Source organism: Telmatherina bonti (assembly GCF_933228915.1).
Source record: "Telmatherina bonti genome assembly, chromosome: 13".
Classification (NCBI taxonomy): Eukaryota; Metazoa; Chordata; class Actinopteri; order Atheriniformes; family Telmatherinidae; genus Telmatherina; species Telmatherina bonti.
Genome location: NC_136611.1, coordinates 33,320,724 through 33,345,694, shown reverse-complemented (window position 1 = coordinate 33,345,694; position 24,971 = coordinate 33,320,724). Strand labels below are relative to the sequence as shown.

The 24,971-nt window shown below is 41.1% G+C and overlaps 1 protein-coding gene across 1 annotated transcript; it reads left to right on the top strand.

Moving 5' to 3' along the window:
• The first annotated feature begins 1,224 nt into the window (after positions 1 to 1,224).
• Positions 1,225 to 23,454, top strand: traf2a (Tnf receptor-associated factor 2a). Its single transcript, XM_079251828.1, has 10 exons — positions 1,225 to 1,415; positions 2,743 to 2,821; positions 3,713 to 3,811; positions 5,915 to 6,076; positions 8,955 to 9,029; positions 9,164 to 9,238; positions 12,451 to 12,933; positions 22,150 to 22,327; positions 22,412 to 22,560; positions 23,190 to 23,454. The coding sequence occupies exons 1-10, from the start codon at positions 1,228 to 1,230 to the stop codon at positions 23,406 to 23,408; spliced, it is 1,707 nt and encodes a 568-aa protein (XP_079107954.1). The 5' UTR covers positions 1,225 to 1,227; the 3' UTR covers positions 23,409 to 23,454.
• The last annotated feature ends 1,517 nt before the right edge of the window (positions 23,455 to 24,971 follow it).

Genomic DNA, 24,971 nt, shown 5'->3' with positions numbered 1-24,971 from the left:
TTATATCAATTCAAAACAAATGATAAAAGATGAGATAATTAAAAGTTATGAGGCAAATATGGAATGAAAGTAATGTATATTGAATAATATGATTTATTGTGTGTATTACCACTATTTATTGTTTAAGTTTATGTTATTGTGATATAATGTCTAATACTTTTCAGAGATCCTGTATAATGTTAGGGTATTATTTATGAGAGGTGTTTGGATCAGATAAGTGTTCAACTTCTTTCAAGACACTTTTTGACCTTAAGAAGATAGATAGATAGATAGATAGATAGATAGGACTTTATTCTTCCCTAAAAGGGAAATTTAAATTGTAAGGTGACTCAATAAAAACACCCACTCTTCCACCTCTCACAAGTGCGTATTAAAAATAAATAATTGATCAGACAGACAAAGGTTAAAATCACATTAAAATCACAAAAAACAACAACATAAGCCACCCTCTCAAAATGTGCCACTCTCCATATAGATGCATGTACATGTGGGGGTACAATTCAGGAATAAAAGATCTCCTGAAATGCTCTGTTCTACAGCTTGTTTTGTTTGTTGTAATGACTATTTGTTCTGTTTTAAAGCTTGTTTTTTTTAGTTCGAAATAAATTTACAAAAAAAACCCAAAACAAAACAAAACAAAAAAACAAAACAACAACAACAAAAAAACCTGTTAAATCTCAATCTTAACCCTATAATTCTTATGCAAAGCACTTTTACTCCCTCTGTTTTTATTTAATCAGTCTTTTTCTTTTAAACATTTGATTTTAATGCTCTCTGCACCTTGCTGTAATGCTTTCATGTTTTCATGTAAAGCACTTTGAATTGCCTTGTACATGAAATGTGCTTTACAATAAAACTCTGCCTGACTACAACAGATACATGACACCCAAACTGTTTGCAGCTCAGTTTGAGAAGCGTTCCTCTATGAATACACACATCCTTTATTGTGAAGAACACACCGCTGCTTCAGTGGTCCATCCATGTCCTCCATCCCACCGCAGCCTCCTGATGCTGCTCGCGCTGACTCTCCGCCGCCGGGCTCGCGCCTCAGCATCCTCAGCTGAAACGTCTGCTCCTTAGATGTCCTTATTGTGTGCTCGTCACATAAGCAGGTATACACGCTTTTAATAAATCTGTGAAAGAGCAATGAAAGGCGGGTATTTGGAAGATCACACCCGGCGGTGTTTAGTGATCTTGAACACACCCCGCTCCCGTTAGAGGGGAATAATGGCTGCACAGGAGCCGTCTCCACCATCTTCCCTGGAAGGCAACAAGCCGGGCTTCCCTAAGAAAATCTTGGCCAACAACCTGGAAGACAAGCATTTGTGCAACTCGTGTGAGAAGATCCTGCGGAGGCCTCTGCAAGCCCAATGCGGCCACCGCTTCTGTTCCTTCTGCTTCAACAACACAGTGAGGTGAGTCGAGTCTGGATGCTAGTCTGTTAGCAGCTGGCCCAGATGCTCCTCAACACTCTCCATTCAGATATTTCATATTTTAACACTGCCATGCATTGTGTCAATCCATGCACGGATAAAAACAAGTTATGCTTAATAAACTAGTCTGAAAAGCTTGACACGGAGGCGATTCTTCAACATGATCTCCTATAAAACAAAGCCTGGACTGAAGTGATGGGCTGCACACGTTGATTTCTGAAAGGATTATCCACTCGGATTAAAAGCCCAACACACTAGAGGATCTGATAGCTAATTCCCATAAACTATCCCATTTGGTAAACAATGAAATAAGCTTAAATTGGGTAGTTTTTATTTGGGGTTTGAGGTGACCTTTTCCCCACAGTAAGATGAGTTTGCTCTGTCTCTTTATTGTTATTATTATTATTTTTCTTGTATTAACAGAGCAGCACAACTACTATATAAATAAATATGATTTCTTCTCCATTAAAGTGTATTTATGTTAAGTTTTGTGAGTTAGAATCTCAGCCTTTCTGTCTCATATGACGGAACAGTGTCTGTGGTGAGATCATCGCCTACTTTCTCTCCTTATACTGCGCATGTGCGAGATGAAGCCACGCCCTTTGTTTTTATTTTATTGCCTCTTATTTGATTTATTAGCATCATTTTGTATTTTCTTGTTTAAATTGCTGACAGCTTTGTTCTGTAATTGTTTAAAAAGTGACAACCCAGTCAGACTGAGGCAACACACAGTTTTGAGAAAAATGTCTGAATCATTCGCAAACTGAAGTTTGTTGGGTCAGGATTTCACCCACAGAATATAAATATATTAAAACCAGCCAGTTACTGAAGCTCCAGTCTTGTGTAGAAGACATTACAACTCTAGATGTTGTCTTTCCAGTGACGTATCAGATGATAATACTGTGGCTGCCAGTCATTTTCCACCCAGACTCATCTCTAATCCACATATCAAGGAGTGAAGCTCTCAGTGTGGACTGGTCCCCAGTATCAGCCGCATTGAGCCTCATATTAATCATTGGAGTTGGTTGATGTAAAATAGGGTTGATGGGTGGGGTATCTGTTTGAGTGTGTGAGATGTAATGAATGATTAGGTGTGTGTTTTAATGTGGTTGTTGTGGGAAGCACTTTGCGCTCCTCTCTGGTATGAAAATATTAGATTTTGGATCTCGGTATGAAGTGATGTTACTGACACCTTGAGTTTGTGAATTTAGGTCACAGTGATGATGACGATGTCACCGTTATTATGTTTAGTATGAGAAGTGAAATTAAGAACAAATTTTTATTTATGTGTCTTGTTTTTTTCTCTAAGTTCTGGACCACAGAACTGCAGTGCATGCATTAAAGAAGACTTGTTTGAAGAACCTACCTCCATTCTCAAGCAAGGTGGTGTAAGTACACGTTTACCTGTTGTTGCTTTGTAAGCAACATCCCTTTAACATCGTTTAAGAACTTTGACACAGCTTAGCTTTGTTTGAGGTCAAAAAGATGAATGATTTGTGGCTCAAGACAAGATGTGACAAATCAGATCTGTTTGTTGCCACCGCAGTCAGCTTCAGTTCTGACACACATCTGCACCTGAACCACAGCTGTATGCGATGAAATGTGAAGGAAAAAAAACCATTTTCTGGTGATACCATGATCCATTAGTTTCTGAGTTAGCGTTGCTCGCTGTCTTCCTCCATCTGAAGCTGCATGAACGGTCGAGTTTAAATTTCTGCACTTTGGATAACGACTTAAAATGAAAAGATTAAAGCTAAGATGCTAAATGCTGGGAATACCTGACAAATCAGGAGAGTTCAGCGAAACAAGCCATCTTCCAAGGCTCCTGGTAAAGTCTTACCTTACTGTCATTTGTAAATTGATTCCTTGGAACTCTGTATTCCTTCTTGTTCTTGCCTGGAAAATGGAAAGACATCAACTAAAGGAGCCTCAAAGGGCATAAGGGCTGTAATCAGGTGTTTTTTTTCACTTATATATGAAGAAAAGCAGAGATGTTGTGTCTGTAAAATCCTACAAACAATCCTAAGCGTGTGCATTGCAACCTAGCAGACTGTGTTTGTGTTTATAAATCCTGCAGTAGAGAAACATTTTACTGTTGGCTAATCCTTGACAGCACGTGATCTTATGTGCAGGAGAAATTAGAGCCAGAGGAGAAAAGTGAGCTCAGAGCACGCAGATCATCAGTAAACTGATGCAGAGTGTTTGTAACATTAGCTGTTAGACTGAAACCGCACACACAAAGTGAAGCACACTGACAACAAGCTTGTTTTCCCTCCCAGGCATTCCCAGACAATGCAGCTCGCAGAGAGGTGGAGGCCTTGGCTGCAGTCTGTCCGAACGAAGGCTGCACATGGACTGGAACTGTCAAAGAGTTTGAGGTACATGTGCAAGTTTATTCCTCAGCCGTCATGCATCAAGGACGGCAGCCCATTGACCCCAATGATATTAGATTAAACAGGAGATGGATGATCAATCTATGAATTTAGCTCTGGAAGCATCAGCATGATAAACAAACACAAAGTAAATCTACATCATGACAAGTTCGCAAAGAACAAGTCTCTGGGAGGAGACCCCGGGGAAGACCCAGGACACGCTGGAGGGATTATATCTCTCTGCTGGCCTGGGAACGCCTCGGGATCCCCCCCGCAGAGTTGGCAAATGTGGCTGGGGAGAGGGAAGTCTGGGCTTCCCTGCTTAGGCTGCTGCCCCCGCGACCCGACACCGGATGAGCAGCACGAAGACAAGACGAAGTTTTAGTTCTTAAAATGTCATGAAAACAACTTTTATTCACTGCATACAATAAAAATAAGTGTTCTGACTCCTCAGCTTGTTTCACAACCCTTACATACTGTTAGAATGTTATATAAATAATAAGACAAAATTTTGATATTTACATCTATTGACATAACTAAGTAGCTTTTCCTACTTTATTATTTAGCTTAAACATGAATAAAAATGCGATTGAATTTGACCTGAAATAGTTACTAGGCTGTGACTACCATCCCAGAGTAATACTGATGTGAAAAAAAACTACAACTATCTGCTGATACCGAAATGAAAAAAAAACCTAGTAGTATCTGCCGATACTGATATGTTTAAAGTGGAACTATTATGTGCATTTCAGGCTAATTAATTTTTATTTCTAAGCCCAGAAGGGCTGGGATTGATGGAGTTATTGTCACAAATGGCTTTATTTACTTCAGACCGACCCTCTCCGTAGGCTGTCAGATCAGCCTGCGGGCAAAACGAGTGGATTGAGACTCTTCCGCATTAAGCCCCGCCTCCCGCCACTGCACTACATCGGGAGCGCGCACCGCACCTGCTTTCACCGTCATTGTAACATCTCATAAACAGAAGGATTAGGCTAATATGAACTCAATAAAAAACAAAATACAATGTCAACACATAGCATACAGCCCTACATGTTGGAACCTGAATCAGAGCCTGAAAACGAAGTGGAAAACAGCAACCCACAGCAACGAATGCAGCAGGATGTCTCTCTTTGGTAAACTCACCAGCCATCGTTGGAAATAACTTTATCCCACGTTTTCCACCCGCCTGATGTATTTCTACATGTCCTTGTTAACCAGTAGAAGGTAACCAATCACCGAACCTTATCCCCCGGGACGTCACAAGGATTTCCAAGTAGAAAAAACTCTCTAAAATGACGCGTTTTTCGTTGCCATGGAAACCAAAGGGACAGAGTGCTGGAACTCAAACTCAAACTCAAACATGCGTTTAGGTGATAAAAAACAGTGTCGTTCACATGTCTGATGAGGATTCAACACTGTAACATTGTAGAAAGCTCAGAAAACTCCAAATACCATCATAGCACCCCTTTAAAAAAACAATGCTAATATCTGCCGATACCGATATAAATAAAAAAACAACTAATATCTGCTGAGACCAATTTAAAAAAAAAACAACCTACTAATATCTGCAGATACTGTTATAAATAAAAACCTACTGATATCTGCCTATACCAATATGGAAAAAAAAACTGCTAATATCTGCTGACACCAATATAAAAAAAGAAAACTACTATCGGCTGATACCGTCATTAAAACTGATAGATCCTGCACGCCTGTTGGTATGCAGTGAATTACAGTTAAATACAAAGTACTACATAAAGAATATTGCAATGCTGTAGTTTTTTCCCAGTATGATGCCAAGTATCTGTGAAGGTGTTACCTCTACTTTTTATGTTAATATATATTTAATTATTTATGTATTTCTTTATTTAATATTTACTTGTATTTATTCGTTTTATTTTTGATTATTGTCAAATGACAGCAGAACTCCACTTCAGCCTGCAGCCATGATGGTCCCTGCTTGTTGGTGTTGATGGGAAAGGTTGATGTTAATTTTCAGACAGTTGCAAGTTTTGATGTTGTTGTTGACAACAGCTCGAGATGTTTGTGAGTTAATTGTTCAGTTATGAGAAATTTAAACACAAAGTGTTTCATGTTGGCGACGGGCAGGCCAGCCATGAGGGGGACTGTGACTTCATGATCATCATGTGTCCTTCGTGCAAAGAGCTGATGAGAGCCAACGAACAGGAGCGCCACAACGAGAGGGAGTGTCCAGAGAGGACGCTCAACTGCAAATACTGCAAGGAGCCCTTCCTCTTAAAGAATATCAAGGTCAGGTTCCTCACATGATCATCCAACTCATGCCATGTTTCATGTGTTTATTAAGGCTGTAGCAAGATCATTCTTCTGATCAACAAGCCAGTCAGCGACTGACAGGAAGCAGTCATATTGTCGACATTCCCCCGCATCAACACGTCTCTGGCCTGTCACACGGCAACATCAGCATCATTCAGACTCCTGATTTCACAAGGATCTCTGATGATTTTCAGACATTTCTTTTTGGGAAAAATGGCAACAGGTGTCTGGTGTGTTGCAGCAGTGAAACTGACCACTTGCAGGACTGCGGACCTGCCTTACAGCTAGAGTAAGACTGAGATGTAGACAGGTCTCTGGAAGAGACAGCTGCTTAATTTTAGATGTTTAACCATTTACGACAGACAAGATGTATGAACTCACTGGCCACATCACCAGCTCCAGCTTGCAGATATCAGGTAGACCCCTTTTCCTTCAGAACTGCCTTACGGTTGTTCTCTGAGGAAACATTCCTCAGAGATAAAGCAACACTAAGCTGCTGCAGATTTGTCAGCTGCACATCCCTGATGGGAATCACCAAAGACACCAGGGCTCCCCTCGCACCCACAAACATACCAGGGTTCCTCAAACTCTCTTGCAGCCTGTGGACTGGGGAAACCAGGTGTCCCTCAAAACCGAGTGTCCTAGATACCCAGGATTCCTTGAACCTTCTTGTTCTTTTAACCGCGGAGTCCGGGCGCTCCAAACACCCAGGGTTTTCTCTAAAAACCGTCCTGCAACCTGTCGACTGCGGAACCTACTGCCACCAAAACATCCAAGATATAATAAAAACAGCACTCCCGCCAAAGATCTGTGTTTCTTCTCTGGTTGGATCTCGTCACTCTCCAGTGGATCGGTGGTTTCCTGGCCTCTGTTTGATCAGGGATCTTTGTTTGTAAGAGGTTCTGGCCTTCCCCGTGCCCAGTTTATGGTCCCATACTTTTTACGGAGAGACGTTAAGATCTGAAGGAACAAGATGTTGGATAAAAAATATCTACCCCTTTTAAAAATAAGAACAACAGACCAACGTAATCTTGGTAGAGTAAATTATCTTGCAAGGAGTTCACTTTCAGCACAAATACAAAGAGATGTGAAGCGAATGTGAGCTAAGAGCAGACTGAAGAACAGGTGCTTGCAAGGAGTGTTAAAACTGTATCTTCTGAGCAAGTCATGTTCAGCTTCACAATGAGAAACATCCACTTGGTAACAGGATGTTCACAGAACACAATATGAAGACATAGCATACTTAAAAAGGCAAGAAGAAAAACGGTTATAATGATGATCTCTATTTTTCTCTAACACTCCCGTTCGACCCATAGACTGTATATAGAGATGGGCGGAGCCTCTGTGACGTCACCCATAGGTTTCTGAAGAGCTGAATTGAAGCTCGGTGGGCGGTTCCTACTGTCGCCATGTTGGCAGTGTCATGCGTGTCGTCTCGCCTGGAAAATACAAATATGGGCAAAGATGTGGAGCTGAGAGGGGGGCTGGGAGCGTCATGGTGGATGATTGACATCGAGTGAACTCCGAGCTTTCTGTAGCTAAGAGCTAACCGAGCTAACCTGGAGCTAACAGGAGCCAACCAGCTAACTGAGGTAAGTGGGCTAAAGCTAAGTCACATTGTTAACCGGCTAAAAACTGCGGTTGTTCTGCGTTCTTCTTACTTGAAGCGGGAGATTGTACCTGTCAATCAAAAAGAAACGCCTCTAAATTTGCCAAACTTCGAGATTAAATTACTTTTAAACGGGCGAGTTAGAAAAAAATTCACTCCCCCCACAGTTGTCATAAAGGTAAACCTGACCTATTAAACCTAAAATGGATTTTTGAACCAGGCTGTAAACATGCTTATTTTTGCTGTAAACATGTTTATTTTTGTTGTGAAGTTGACCTTTTTAACATGGGAGTCTATGGGGGTTCGCTTTGTTTTGCAGACCCTAGCGGATGAAGGGGAAACTGCAGTTTTAATGCACTTCCACACAGGCTTCACTTTTAACCGCCGGAGGTTGCCACTTGGTTCCACCACATCACCATGAGAATCTCCCGTTCCACCACACCATGATGAGAATCTCTTGTTCCACGTTTGACGTGAGCAATGTCAGCTCATTCAGAAGATTTGATCAACTATCTGTCTGCACAAACAACTTTCAAGAAATTGCAACCAAAACATGTCCAGCTCAGTCCAGTTCAGTTAGGCTGTCACTGGGTTTGGAGTCTTTCCTGAAAGGCATCACATGATTTAACCTCCTTATGGTCCAAGCTTGAGCAGAAAGAACATACACCACAGAAACAATCAGAGTGAGTGATCGCGGTCATTTATTCCTGTTGGTCAGATTGTGCTGACATAAAAAGATGTACATGTTCAGCAGCAACACTCAGGTAGACTGCACTGGTTAAACCATATCATCTTTCCATCATCTCCAACCAGTCTGCCCATTCTCCTCTGACCTGGGTCATCAACAAGACATTCTGGTCCAGCTGGATATTTTCTCTTCTTCAGATCAACTCTGTAAACCCCAGATATAGAGAGAAAATCCCTGTAAATACTCAGACCAACAACATGCCTCGTTTAAAGTCACCCAAATCTTCTTTCTTCCTCATTCGGATGCTCAGTTTGAACTTCAGCAAGTCGTCTTCATCATATCTACATGACTAAATGCACTGAATTCTGCCACGTTGTTGGCTGATTAGATATTTGTGTTAACAGGTATTCCAACAGGGTACTCAATAAAGTGGCTTCTGAGTGTATATACATCATATCTTCATTAGAATGAAATGAATTCAGATTTTCATGTACAATTTATCCCATTCAGGAGAACTAAATGAGCATTTTTATGTCATTTTAAACATTTTCTTTCAGGCTCATGATGAGATCTGTCCAAAGTACCCAATGATCTGCGAGGGCTGTGCAAAGAAAAAGATCCCCAGAGAAAAGGTATCTTTGATATTTAAGTTATTTGTCATAATTCTGTAAGATTGATGTCATTCACCATTTAGCTTGGGATCAAATTCTACAACATATTCTCTACATCATTGGCTTCTTTCATTTTTTTTTGTTTTGTTTTGCAGTATGTGGACCATATTAAGTTCTGCAGTAAATTTAAAACACCATGCAGATTTCATGTTGTTGGCTGCGATACGTCTGTAAGTAGATATTTTTGTGATTCATTGTTGTTTATGTGTGACTACTGCCACATCTGCCTGATCACATAATAACCCTGCAAAAGTAAAGACACTCCCCTCAGGCTTAATGTTATATGTCATTTTTTTCTGTATTATTAGAAAACAAGTTCATTTTTGCCACATTTAGACGAGCTGCTGAGTTGTAACGTTGTTAGTTTTGTTTGCAACATCTTAGTAAAAATAATCTTGCATCATTGAGCATTAAGTCTGTTTTAATGTGTTCAAAATGTCGACATCAAGTATTTCCCTCAGTACAAGTCACATACATTGCTGTCCTATAGCAGATTAAATAAGTGTTCTCATTTGTACATTACTGAGGCATTTTGCCATCCTTGTGTACGGTTGCCATGGTTACAAGTTCTGCCCTAGTTTGTAGTGAGTGATGGAAAAGACTTTGTGCCCGTGTCCCTGTGCTCTGTTTCAATTCAGTGGATGAACTTTCCTTGTTTAATCCATCTCAGAGTCTACTGCAGAAACCAGCTCCTCATCATGATACTGCTGCTACCGTGCCTCATGCTTGGGCCAGTCTGTATCACAGCCTTTAGCTTCCATCTATCAGTACTTGGTTTCTTCTCTGGTTTTATGATCATTTGCTTTAGGAAGAGCTTTTAGTTCCTTCCAATAAGCTCTTTTGAAAAATATGTAACAGAGACGTGAAAGTAAAACACAAAGCAGCTGTGATGACATGTAGGACATGACATGAATAATAAAGTTAAAAAACGAGGATTAGACAAAGTTTATTGAGCTGTTTGAATTTGCAGCATCTTTCCTCCATCATGTTCTGATGCAGGCTGAATCACATGGACTAGCTTACTTTGCTGAGAATGACCACAAATTAGCCTGAAACAAGCAACACCTGGAACAAAGTGGAACTTTTAACGGTGCTGTTGGATGAAACCGGATTAGGATTTATTGCTTCTGAATGTCTGTGGAACCAGTCTACCTGCTGCTCCCAAGCAGCCTCAGCTGTGTCAATATTTTAGTGATTTCAGCGGTTGCATCATCAGGTTACTCTGCAGAAATGTGATAATGCTATGCAGCCTGGAACTGGAGAACGATTACACATCCCAGTATGGTACGCACTCGCGCTATGCATCGGTGCTTCACCAAGACACAAAGAATCTAATACGCCTTTTGTTTCTTTGTTGTAACAAGACTTCTTCACAACAAATCCTACAATGCGGGACTGCCTGTTTATTTCCGTTTTAAATGGAGCCACAGTCGTGCAGAGTTGTACGTGTAGGTTGCACCCACAGGCAACTCTGCTGATGCCAGACAACCTCTTCCTGACTCCCTTTTTAACGTTCTGCTGCCTCGGATGCTGATTGGCTACTGATTAGCAGCCGTGTGTGGATGGATTTTGCTGCTGTTGGTGTCTGCGTTTGACTGATCTGGATAAGAGTAGAATTTATATAGTTTAAAAGAAAAAGGCACACTGAGATTCCTGGGAATGCCCCTGAATCATGCAGACAGAAAACAAATAGTTTTTAATATTCATTATAAATAACAACAATAAAACAACACTAATGACATAAAAAAAGCTGGTTTTTAACATTTCCATATGACATTTCCTGTATATTCTGGACTATAAGACTGCAGGGCTTGCTGCTTATATCGGATGTTTTTGTGTTCACATTTCTGATCAAAAGTGAACCTCATGCGCACCATAAGCATCCCGGATGCGCAGAAGACACGGCGACGTGCAGTGAGCGTGCGTGTGACGTCTTTGTGTTTGCAGAAGTAAATATGAATGGCAGCAGAGCATTTGTTACTTTAAAAGTTTTGTCCAACCGTAACCACAACATTGTGAATGGGTTCGTTTTCAGGAGACGTTTAAACGTGTAAACATGTTTACAGCCTGGTTCAAAAATTCATTTTAGGTTTAATAGGTCAGGTTTACCTTCATGACAACTGTGGGGGGAGTGAATTTTTTTCTAACTCGCCCGTTTAAAAGTTATTTAATCTCGAAGTTCGGCATATTTAGGGGCGTGTCCTTTTGAATGACAGGTACCCGATCTCCCGCTTCAAGTCAGAAGAACGTAGAACAACCGCGGTTTTTAGCCGGGTAACAACGTGACTTAGCTTTAGCCCGCTTACCTCTGTTAGCTGGTTAGCTCCTGTTATCTCCGGGTTAGCTTGGTTAGCTTTTAGCTACAGAAAACTGGGAGTTCGCTCGATGTCAATCATCCACCATGACGCTCACAGCACCCCTCTCAGCTCCACCTCTTTGCCCATATTTCTATTTTCCGGGTGAAACGACACGCATGACACTGCCAAGATGGCGACGGTAGGAACCGCCCACCGAGCTTCAATTCAGCTCTTCAGAAACCTACGGGTGATGTCACGGAGGCTCCGCCCATCTTTTTATATATAGTCTATGGTCGTCTCATCCGGAATTATTTTGGCATTATAGTTCAGAGGAAGGGTTGGGTTGTTTGCTTGTGAGAGCAACGTGGGTATGTGTTTTTTAAGTGTGAAATAGTTTTTTATTTTTACGTTGTTAAGCACTTTGATATGATTTTGTATGAATAGTTTTATACAAATAAAGTTTGATTTGATTTGAATGATCAATAAGCATCTTGAGACATGTTAGCATTGCTGCTCATCCTGTCTCTGCATCCTGAAGACGCAGCCAAATCCGTCTCACCACTGCTGGACAGGAAAATCCCAAAGTTTGGAAGCTTCTCTGATCCTGCAGTCCATATAGATAGTCTGGACCTGATTAAAGACTTGCAGATCTTAAAACCGGCTCATCTCTCCGCTGTTTAATAAACCCCAGACTGTGAGAGATGGTCATGTTTTGACTCATCGCTGAACAGTTTCATCAAAATATGAGGATTAAAACTAGAAATACCAGATTTTATTCCCTTTTTAAAGCCCATAAGGCTGCTATCTTAACTAAAATACTTGTTTGGAAGCATCAGATTTAACTTAACTCATAAAACATCTGCACTTTATCACATCTGATTAATCTCCATTCTATAAAATCTAATCTTTACACAACTCTGTCTCAGTGAAGGCTGTTCATACTCATATTTATGTCATTTAAATGGTACGTGTATAATATGATGCATGCTTCAACAATTTCCTTCCTCTGTTACCAACATTTTTAGGGATAATTTAGGGTGAAAACTGTTTTTGTCTCTACGTGTTTTTGTTTGTTTCTCCTCGAGGTGGAGAAAGAGAAGATCCACGACCACGAGCGGCAGTGTTCGTACGAGCACCTCAACCTGCTTCTGCATTTCATCATGGGCATCAAGGTGAGTCTGGAGAGCCTGCAGCCCCAGAGCCTGGAGGTGGCCAGCCAGAAGCTGCAGGAGCTCCACCAGTCCCTGAGGGAACTGGAGTTGAAAATGAGCCAGCTGGGTGGGGGTGGCGCCGCTCCCGTGCAGGGTGCGTGTGCTCCGGCTCTGACCACCTCCTTCACCCCGCTGCCCAGCGCCGTGGGCGCTGCGCTGGAGCTGCAGCTGCAGAGCGAGAAGACCAAGGTGGCCGAGCTGAGCTGGCGCTGCCAGGAGCTGGAGCTCAAAGTGAACACGTTTGAAAACATCGTCTGCGTCCTGAACCGGGAGATGGAGCGCTCCTGCGCCACCATGGAGGCGTACAACCGCCAGCATCGACTGGACCAGGACAAAATAGAGATCCTAAACAACAAGGTGACAAATTGCTTTTAAACGTTTCCGTGCTCCTCATCACTCACTGAAACATACAAGCTTCCACCTACCTGTGTGAAAAATGTCAGGCGGAGGCTTTAAAGAGGTCTTTCACAGTCCTTTATATTATCACTGATCTGATTGCAGCAGGCTTCCATGTTTTTACACCTACATATTTCACCTCTCTCTCTGCATCCAGCCGTAAAAATCCCTGCCTGCAGGTAGATATGTTCCACGGTTAGTACGGCTCGTTCTGATCGGCAGGATCACACATGTGGACTCTGATGCTGACCACAGTGGTGAACTCTGGTTCAGTGTGGAAACGGAGGGCTGCTGTCCTGCTACAGTCTAAAAGCCCTGATAAGGTGGACTGGTCAGAAACACACGAACACCGGTTCTCCTTGTCTCCTGCAGGTCCTAACTTTCAGGGAAACGTGTTACATGGATCACATACACACAGGTGTTACCTTCAGTACAGCTGTGTTATGTCAGTAACAAAATGTTATACAGTGAGTAAAGAACAAAGTGAAAGAACTGGAACTCAGCTTGTTTCCAGAATGATTAGGTCTCTAACCCATGTGTCACTACAGGAACAGGCTTTTTAATATAACAGAATAGGAATTAAAACACAGAACAGAAAAGATATGTGCATTAAAACAACCTCATATGTCTTACTCCTCCTGCAACTCAATGCACAGAAGAACAAAGTTGGCTTTAAGTTAATTACTGTCAACTCAGCACATTGTTTATCACTGCCTCACAACTTACTTTATCACCTCACATCCGGCTACAAGATGAACCCTCAACAGGTTTAACATCTGTTCAACCCACATGTTATCATTATGAGAGGATTCATACCTGATAAGGGGGTCAGAAACACCCAGACACCAGCTTTCCTTGGCATCCTGCATGCATTAACTGAGGCGAGGAAGATGTGTGCCCACGCTGCCCCTGCTGGAGCTCTCTGGTTACTGTTTTAACTTCTACTTGTATTAATAATGAAATAAATTCTGCTTCACTCCGAGTGAATTAATAAAACCTTTCGGGGTGTCTGTAATTCCCCGGACTGAATAAATGGCGGGACGGCCCCTCCTATCTCCCAGTTAGATAGGAAAGGGATTTTAGACCCCGAATGGTTTCGAATAATGACAGATTACTATTCATGATCTCTGGTTAGAGATGAGCAAACACTCAAAGATCTTTCTGACTCGACGTTTGATGTTTATAGAATGTGTGTACCTGTTTGACTTTGACAAATATGAGAAACTCATCTGTATTATATCTCAGAGTAGTACAACATCCGCAGACCGTTTCTGCTCGAGGCAGAGGAAAATAAATGAAGCTACAACATTCAATCTGATAAATTACTTACACGTGTGAAGATCTGGATCCGAGGGGAGGTCACTCTGGGTTCGAACCCCCGGCTAAAAGCCTCCTCCCGGTGTTATCATTCTTACTTTATCACCGAGTGGAGACTATTCCCAATGCAGACCACAAAGGTTGCCTTTTCTAGACTCGTATTTCAGTCTTTAGAATTTATTTGATTTTTTTTTTTGTCCAAGTAAAAAATAAATGATACAATTAAAGTGTTTCCAAAACAAAGATTATATTTGACAAAATGGAGAGAAAAAAGGTTCAAATGAAAATTAGGAATAAAATTTGCCTCCCTACATTGAGACTAGTTCAAAACAATGCAATGATAAAATGAAAATAATGATTTAAATAACTTAATGTACTTCAAACAAAATGTAAATCAGATCAAAATCCAAAGAACTTAAATCTGTATTTTAGAAATAATGATATCTGAAAATAGGAAAAGTGTGAATAAAAGGGAATGCCTGTCAGTTATTCATCTTTTCGGAGATATATGTTATTTCAAGCACTTATCAAAGACAAGAAAATAAAACTGAGTCTTCTTCAGACTCGTCTGACCTGACCATTGAGAGGATTTACTCTTCCAGCATGGCAGAGGGGAGAGAGAGGGAGAACAGAGCGCGAGCAGCCAGGAAGACCTCTGGTTTTATACAAAGCTCCCAGAATACAGAGAGGAACATCCTTATTAGGTAAAGTCATATAGTCTTAGCTTCTGATTTGTTGTTTTACATCTCATGACAAAAGTTCAATTTTTGTTCACTTATGCATAAATTATACTTTTATCAAACACCTTACCATTTTATAACGACGTTTCCTGCCAGATGTTGTGGTTTTCTGTTGTTCCACACATCAGGGGTGTAGAGCATTGTGGTTTTTGCGCCTTTCAGGTTCGGGACAGGTTCATGATATATGACCCGTTGTTTGACCGGTTCCCTTGTGTTCCAAGAAGTCTCTCCTATCTCCATCTTCAGATATGTCTCGGAAGCGTCCTGCAGACATTTTTTACACAGTTAAAAAGAAAAGCACCCAGAGAGTGCAAACCTCCGCCAAGGCCTTTAAAAAGTTCCTGGATCCAAACGGTGATCCGGATCACCACCGAAATTAAATCACTTCTTCTTTTTCACATTTCCAACAAGTCCTGAAAATTTCATGAAAATCCGTCCATAACTTTTTGAGTTATGTTGCACAGAGACAGACAGACATACAGACAGATAAAAGCCGGCAATAACATCCTCCTTGGCGAAGGTAATTATGTTTCATGGCACAAGATAAGTGTAACACAATGTTGACTAACTTGGATTATAATGTCAAATGATAATATAGTAAAATAGTAATAAATGATTAAAATGATAAGCATATAAAAGAGCTATATAGAAAATAATAAAATTTAAATTTTAATACGTGACCTTTAAATAATATGAACCCATTTAAACTTGTAACAAATCAAACTCTTAATGAATCACTTAAAATGTGACCTGATATGGTAACTCTACCTCTGAAGTCTTAACTAATTAATTCCTTTACTGCACACCTGAATCAGATTAGTGGGGCCACACTTTACGTCAAGCTGAGGAGAGACATTTCATGTGTATCAGGTGAGTTGGAGCAGGGAAACATCCAAAACCTCCAGGACACTGAACCTCAGGGATGTTAGCTGGATCGCCGCTGACAGTGTAAAGGCAAACGGAGCTTCCATTGGACCAAAGAGAGGAAGTTACGTAGAGGAACGCTCGTCCACATTGGGATTCTAACCGAATGTAAAATCAGAAACATTAAGATTGCAGACAGCAGGTGTTGCTCTTCTCTTTACTCACCGTGGGACGTTGTGCAGCTGGTTTGGTGAAACGCAGTGTGGAAAGAAACCAAAGGGAGGTTTCATATTAGTCTCCTGGTGTGAATGCATGTCCACCTCCTGCACTCCTCCTGTGCTCCTCCCTAATGTTTGCTCCTGGCTGCTTCCTGCATGACCTCGGCTTGTTGCAAATAGAAAGCCAAACATTGCCCAACTCTTTCAGCATCTCTGATCATTTTACTTCACAGAGGACACGTCTCCTCTCACCCAGGGTCCCTAATCATGCATTTTTTGCTCTTCTTCTTTAATGTTAAAGTGGCGCTATGATGGTATTTGGAGTTTTCTGAGCTTTCTACAGTGTTACAGTGTTGAATCAATTCAATTCAATTCAACTTTATTTATATAGCGTCAAATCACGGCAATGCCATCTCAAGACGCTTTACAGACAGAGGGGAAAACATAATGAAGGCCAATTCATAACAGCCTATATAAGGAAACCAACAGATTGAGTTGAGTCCAACTCAATCTCCCATCCTGAGCAAGCACACTGGCAACAGTGGGAAGGAAAAAACTCCCTTTTAACAGGAAGGAAACCTCCGGCAGAACCCGGCTCAGGACAGGCAGCCATCTGCCTCTGCTGTGTGGGGGGAAGAGGACAGAAAGACAACAGACAACAGGAACTGCTACTCCCGGCCAGGGAGACCTGCTGAGACAGGAGACATACATGTTAATGATGCAACACTGTTATGGGGGGGTAAAAGAAAGAGATAAAGAGAAAAAGAAAGAAGCTCAGTGTATCAGGAAATGTCCCTCAGAAGTCTAAACCTATAGCAGCATAACTAAGGGATGCTAACCATCCCTAGCTATAGGACTTATCAAAAAGATAAGTCTTCAGCCTAGTCTTAAAGGTGGGGAGGGTGTCTGCTTCCCTAACACTAACTGGGAGCTTATTCCATAAGAGAGGGGCCTGATAACCAAAGGCTCTGCCTCCTGCTCGGCTCTTTGAGACTCTAGGAACCACAAGTAAGCCTGCAGTCTGCGAACGAAGTGCTCTGCTTGGTATATAAGGAACTATGAGGTCTTTGATATATAGTGGTGCCTGGTTGTGGAGGGCTTTATATGTAAGGAGAAGGATTTTAAATTCTATTCTAGATCCAACAGGCAGCCAATGAAGAGAGGCTAAAACTGGAGAAATATGATCTCTCATGCTGGTTCTGGTCAGGACTCTGGCTGCAGAATTCTGGATCAGCTGAAGGCTTTTCAGGGCATATTTAGGACAGCCCAGTAATGGAGAGTTACAGTAATCTTGTCTCGAAGTAACAAAAGCTTGAACCAGTTTTTCTGCATCACTCTGAGACAGAATGTCCCTAATTTTGGCTATATTACGTAAATGAAAGAAGACTGTTTTAGTAACCTGCTTAATATGTGGACCAAAGGACAGGTCAGGGTCAAATATTACTCCAAGGTTTCTCACTGTAGCACTGGAAGCTAAAGTAATGCCATCCAGGTTCATTACAAAACCGGAAAATTTAGCTCTGAGTTTTTCAGATCCAACGAGAATTACTTCAGTCTTATCTGAGTTTAAGAGGAGAAAATTTCTAGACATCCAAGTCTTTATGTCTATGAGACAATTTTGTAGCCTATTGGGCTGATTTGTTTAATCTGGTTTAAAGGATAAGTATGAAACCTCTCACTTGTGTGAAGCTGGAGGCGGAGTTTAGCCCAGGTGTGGAATCAAACCTCTACCAACGGGTGGATCAATGGCTTTACCAACCTCTATACCAGGGGTGTCCAGCTCCGGTCCTCGAGGGCCCCAATCCTGCAGGTTTTCCATGCATTCCTGCTCCAACACACCTGACTCAAATGAATCAGTCATTGTGCAGAACTTCATAGGCTGTTGGATCCATTCAGTGTAAGCTAGGTGTGTTGGAGCAGGGATACGTGGAAAACCTGCAGGACAGCGGCCCTCGAGGACTGAATTCAGACACTCCTATATTCTTGGCTAGTATTTACTCTGAATTGCTGCATGAATGTGAGTGATTGGGTGAATATGGCAGAGAGTGTAGAAGTAGAGTCCATTTAGCATGTTAGCAACCTTTACTATACACACAACTCCTCTGGTTAACTATTAACTATGCTTGTCGTTTTTCTTCTTTACTACCACTTTGAAGTCAGTCTAACAACTTTGTATTTGAAACGCTAGTAGACCACTTATTCTTTCTTTTACTTTTAATAAGAACAATATGACAAAATATGAGCAGGATGACACGGTCAAAAAACTACGTTGCTTCTAACGTCTCTGGCTTCAATCTGACTAATTAGCAGCTTCCCAGTGACGTCTGGTAAACTAAGAAATGTAAAATCTAAACGTTCAGAGCTCAAAATCCTTTTAAATATCTTTATCTTTCCTTTAAATTAAATTATAAAATGTAAAATAATGAATTTGACTCCAACAATGCTGATAGACACTAAAAGGTTCAATAACATTAAAACCTTTAGAATCTCTCTGCCATAAAGCTCTATAAATTCCAGATGAAGCGTGTCCTCATCATGGTGGTAAACTAAGTACAGTTTCATGAGCTTGGTACGTTTCAGGAACTGCCTGGTTTCTAACATGTCCGACTGCGCTCCATGACAGACGAGCCACTTCGTTAAACTGTTGACACTGAGAGGACAGCAGTGTTATTATTGATTTGTGAAAATGAGTTTAATTGGCAGGAGAAAGATTTAGTGGCATCTTGAATAGCCTGGAATCCCACTTCTGTCAGCATTTTGCTCTGACCGGATCAAACATTGTTCTGACCCGGGTTTGCTAGCTTTAGTGTGTTTTAAATGACTGTTATGTGTGCAGGTGTGTGACTTGAAGCTGCCATCAAGTCCTTTTAAACAGCACCACGGGAACAGGTAGCGATCGGAACTGATCTGAGTTATCTGTGCTGGTTTAGGCTAATCAGCTTAGCCCAGTTACCACTGGTTATCTGGACTGGAGTTTAAGGAGATGACACAGAAAGAGGATGATTTGCTGGGACCTGTTTGAATGAGTTCAGGAGAAGATTTACAGTCACGCTGCTGAAGGAGTTTTTGAGTTTTGAGTTGAAGCTGAACAGATTAATCTGCAAGCTGGAGCTATTTGAGTGTGAGAACCGAGTTTTGAGAGGAAGCAGTTTGTTGTTAGAAAGCACACACTCAGACTGGAAACGTTTGCTCTAAATGTAACATGGTGAAATATTCTCATTAAGCCTCCTTAAGCGTTAGGGAGACGAGTGAAGGTTGCTTCTTTATGATCATGGGGATGCACTGATACCGATATCAGTATCAGTATACCAAGCGTGTGTGTTCGTAATTGGTATTAATAAAGGTGTACAGATACCACAACCGATGTCACACTAGTGAAGCTAGCGCCGATGTGTTTGATGACGTGCTTTAAAAGAAATAATTGCCTTGATTGTGACATTTTTTGTTCCACTAGAAGTGAGATCTTTGCTTCAAAACCACACATTTCTAGTTGTATTTAGGTAAAATGTGACAAATCAGAATAAAACCTGTTGAACTTGTTAGATCTGTAATGTTATTATATGTGTATTGGTGAGGTAACTTCAGAAAGGATGGGTCATTCATTACAACCTAATGAAATGTTACACAGTTATAACAGCAGTAATAACCATAGTCACAATAATGTTCACATAAACAGATTTGATATCGGCAAATATCGGTATCGGCAGATATTCGAGTTTCAGATATCTGTATCGGATCAGAACTCCCAAAAAATGGATCGGTGCATCACTAATATTCACAACCTTTTCTGATGGTGGTTTATTTGGCTGTTTCAAGTTCTGTAATGGTGTCTGTGTCACAGTTTCTGCTGCTGTCCAGGTTAAATCATCATGAATCATCATGAGTACAAGCATGTTGTACATTTACACTGCTGCTCCAACGTCTCGGATCGCCTGGAAATTTCTTTTTGTCAAGAAAAAAAAACACATTTTCATACAAAACACAAACCGTCTCCACGAAGAGTTGACTCCATTTAAAAACCAGTTAAAACCAGTCAAATGGTCGGTGCTCTGCACCAGTCTCCTGCTTTGCTGTGTTGCGGAGCAGAGAATAGTTGTGCTGATGGAGCAGTTTTTAGTTTAGCATCAGTGGTTCGTTTACAGAGTTACTCGCAGTCCAGCAGGTTTAAGGATCTAACAGGCAATCACGTCCTGCACGCCGACTGATGTGTTGGAGCAGGAAAACATGAAAAACCTGCAGGATTGCGCCTCGTAGGACCAGGCGGAGTAACTCTGGTTTATGTGCTTAAAATGACCAAAAGGAAATCTGTTTTTCTGGAGACCCGTCAGTCTGTTTGAAAGGGAAAAGTTTAGCTTTTCCTGTCAGAGAGCAGCGCAGACTGGCTCCAACAACAATATGTAGACCAGGAGGGCTCAAGTCCGGTCCTCAAGATCTGCTGTCCTGCATCCCTTCTCCAACGCGCTTGAATCAGATGATAGCAGACCCTGATGACATGCAGATGTGCAGGAGAAGGGAAGGGACCGGACTTGCACACCCCCGAGGTCGACAAGTATCTGGGAGTGGGAGGTTTAAGACAAAGATGCCTCCAGTACCAATCAAAAAGCAGGTTTACATCAGTGTTTCCCAGTCCAGGTCCTCAGGACCCCCTGCCACATTCCTCCTTCATCGTTACCAAGACCTTTATTCCATTCAGGTGGATTAAAGTGGTTCCCTGTAGAATATGCAGGGCAGGGGGTCCTGAGGACCTGGACTGGGAGACACTGGTTTTCATTAGGAGGGAAGAGACTTCAGGATGGCAGGGTTGCCAGGAAATAAGCCTCGTTTCAGGGAAAGCAAAGACTTAGACAGGCTGAAGAGCAAATCGGATCCTGCAGGACTGGAAGGAGGTTTTGTGGAAAGTTTGAGGTTTTTGTTTAAAAAATACAAAAAAAAAACAAAACAAAGAAAATATGCAACAACAGAGGTTTGTGCCACTGGTGAAGAATGTGATGGTCTGTATGGAGTTGGATTTCTGTTTTTATTTAATGCAAGAAAATATACAATCTGGGAGGGAAAAAGTTCTTGTCAGGAAAAAAATAGATAATTCTTTTCACACTGATAGCAAAAAAAATAATATTTGATAGTAAAAAGATTTTGAGATGAAGTATTTTTTTTAATAGAATATATAAATAAATAATTTGACATTTTAAAAAATATATATTGTAAAAAAAAAAAAAAGTTTTTTTTTTCTTTCAGTGTGACCAACAGCAGTATGAACCCGCTTATGGCACATGTTTCACATTGACAGCAAAACTTTGAAACGAAAGCAGGGAGAGCAGAAATTATATTTAAAGTAAAAGTTTTCACTCTGACGGGAAAAACACAATTGAGAGTGAAAAAAAAAGTTTTTTGTCATTTTTTTCATTTTTTTAAAAAATGCCAAATTATTGTTTAATATGTTCTATGACAAAATATTTTATCTCAAATTTTTTTTTTATTGTTTTTTGCTATCAATGTGAAAATAATGATAATTTTTTTTCCCTTAAAAAACCTTTTCCCTCCCAGATTACATATTTTCTGGCACTAAATAAAAACACAGATCTAACTCTGGGTACTTTAGAGGAGATGGAACTGGAAACGATGCAGCATGGAAGCGACAGTGAGGACAGAAAGCTGGAGCAAGATATTCACACGATGCAAAGAGCAAATAATCCGGCAGGACACTGACGGTGATGTGTCCCGTTGACACGGGAGCATCCTGTCTGGGTGGCATGGAGGAAGACTCTCACCACTCTGTCCTTTTCTTTAATTCATTTTTTCTTAAGATGGAAAAGTTGAAGAACACATGAATAATTTCCACTAAAATCCTTATTTTTCGCTCTGATAATGTGTTTAATGCTCTGTTCATGTGCTGTTTTTCATTTAATGCATGTTTCCAAGTGATCCCAGCGTTGCAGTGGAAGCGTATCGACTTGCCTTTGCAAACCACACCCAGCAGTTTTAGTGGTAGACTGTTTGGATTTTGTGTGAACGCAGTTTGTTGTGTTGCTCTGCTGCAGGTTCGCCAGCTGGAGAGGACGGTGAGCCTCAGAGACCTGTCCATCGTGGAGATGGAGGGGAAAATGAGGGAAATGTCTGCAGCAACCTATGATGGCATCTTCATCTGGAAAATCTCCGACTTCACCAAGAAGAGGCAGGATGCTGTGGCGGGCCGCGCTCCTGCTATGTTCTCCCCCGGTATGTCTTTCACGCCACCGTTTCCACCATGCCACTGTTGCAACAGACAGTTATGACATTTTCTTCTTGAATCGTGTTTTCCAGCATTTTATACGAGTAAATATGGATACAAAATGTGTCTGCGGATCTACCTGAATGGCGACGGGACGGGCCGCGGTACCCACCTGTCTCTGTTTTTTGTGGTGATGAGAGGACACAGCGACGCCCTCCTCAAGTGGCCTTTTAATCAGAAGGTAAACTGTAATCATCAGATTAGAAACAGGAAACACTCAGATAGATTGTAGCTTTTTGAGTTGGAAACTAAAACAGAAAAAGATCCTCACAGGAAAGAATCCTTTAGAAAATTCCAGGATCCAGATGGCGATATGTGTGTATATGTATATATATGTATATGTATATGTATATATATAATATAAAATGTGTGTATGTATGTATATATACATATATATATATATATATATATATATATATATATATATATATATATATATATATATATAAAAATAAGTAATAAATAAGTATGTAATGAATTGGACCAAAAAAAAGACTAATTTTGGTTAATTTTTTGGCCAAATAAAATACATTTTAAAACAGGTTCAATAGTTCAAACAAATGACCCGGTCATAGAGGTGAAGTTAGTTGTCAGACAAAAGGGTCTTTGTTCTGGTGATAAACGTGACTTTTAACGTCTCAGCTGCCTCAGAGGGCTGGTGAGTCACTGGGAGAGCCTGATATCTTCCCAGGTGCTACGGGATGGTAACACTGGGAACCACTGACCCAGAACAGCCGGCACGTCGTGGTGTTGGTGGAAGCAGGATAGTTCAGTTTATGACTGTCTCCAGTTTCTTCCATCTGCGTACAGGTTACCCTCATGCTGCTCGACCAGAACAACAGGGAGCACATAATCGATGCCTTCCGGCCCGACATCTCGTCCTCGTCCTTCCAGCGACCCGTCAGCGACATGAACATCGCCAGCGGCTGTCCGCTCTTCTGTCCGCTCTCCAAGCTGGACTCTAAAAACTCCTACATACGTGACGACACCATCTTCATCAAGGCCATCGTAGACCTCACTGGGCTGTAGACGAAACGCGAGGATGGGAATCCAAATCTGCCTTCTGTTGCTACGAACCGGCCGGACCAGTCAGCCTTCGTACTGTCTCATCAGAAACCCACTCTTCTCTCTGACCTCGCTTTGTTTTCTTTGGGTTTTTGGATAACTTGAACTTTTGACCATCAGCTGGTAGGTTTCAATCCAACTAAGCATCTACCAAAAAGAACCCACGTAGCGACATTTTGCAGACAGCGGTTTGCCAAAAGGTCTCCAAAACGTAACGCCTGTGAAATAACTTGACAACTACGACACTGCCTCTAGTCTGCGGCACACATGTTGCGGCTTTTTGTACCATTGATGAGGCTCATCATCTTCAGTTGTGCAGAAAAGTGACAGAAAATTGAGCTTATGTGGTTCCGCAGGTAAACTCAGTAGAAACAAAGCTTCATTTATTCCTTTTTGGTCCACTTTAAAGGGACGGTTTCTTCATCTTGGCAAGTGGTGCAGAGGAAAAAAAGCATGCTACATCACCTGTTAGCTGTTGCTACGTGCTGCCTAACATCTGACATCTGACAGTGGTTTTTTCCTTTAGTTTCTCATGACGACTGGTTTCCAGTAACAGCGTATCGCTCAGTTTTGCACACAGTTTGAGGTGCTTTGAATCGCTTACGGTTTTTTAACATCTCTGCTGTCTCGTGTTGGTTGGTAATCATTGTGCTGGACATTGCTTGAATTCCATGAATTCTGAGTGTTTCTGTGTGTGTGTGTCGTTAGCTTCGTGTTGGATCTGCGGAGGCTTCGCTGTAGCTTGCATCCGCTTCTCAGCCGCTTGCCCGGGAAATCTTCACGGCGACGCTAGTCCATGATATGTGCCCAAATGGATGTTTGACATATTTTATTAAAAATAAACATATTTTTGCACACAAGTTTGAAAAAATCATGTAAAGATTATTTTAAAAGTAAACTGGGTTTGGTTTTCATCTGAATTTTATCTCGGCGGTCGGTGGTGCACGGGTCGAGTCATGCTGTGAGACACTTGGTGCAAAAATGACTGATTATCAGTGTGAGGATTTCTGACCTGTGAGATCCGTTTATTCACCATTTTTAAGGCCAATGTCTCAGAAAAGGCTAATTTCTGCTTCTACAGGAGATATTTGCTTCTAATACGCTCTAGATTTTTATTTAGAAAACCACAAAAATCCCAAATGTTCCTATATTTATAAATATGTGGTTTCTTTTTGGTACAGAAATTAGTGCTTTTAATCAGCTACTGCAAGATACAGTGACATCTAGTGGCATAAGTAGCAAATTGCAAAGAATTAATTCCAGTTGTGCAGTAAAGTTATTAATAATATCTAATTGATTTCTTCCATTAAACTGTCATAAATGTTGCACACTGGAAATGAAATGATGAGGCAACATTACTATAATAAACTAAAATTATTCAATTAAGATTGGAAAATGAACTAAAAAGTGAACTAAAATTTCACTCCCTCACAACATTAATATGTTGTGAAAATTGGTTTTAATACGGACATAATGCTCCATCGTGTTGGCATCGACCGGGTCTGGATGGACTTTTGGGAGACGTAT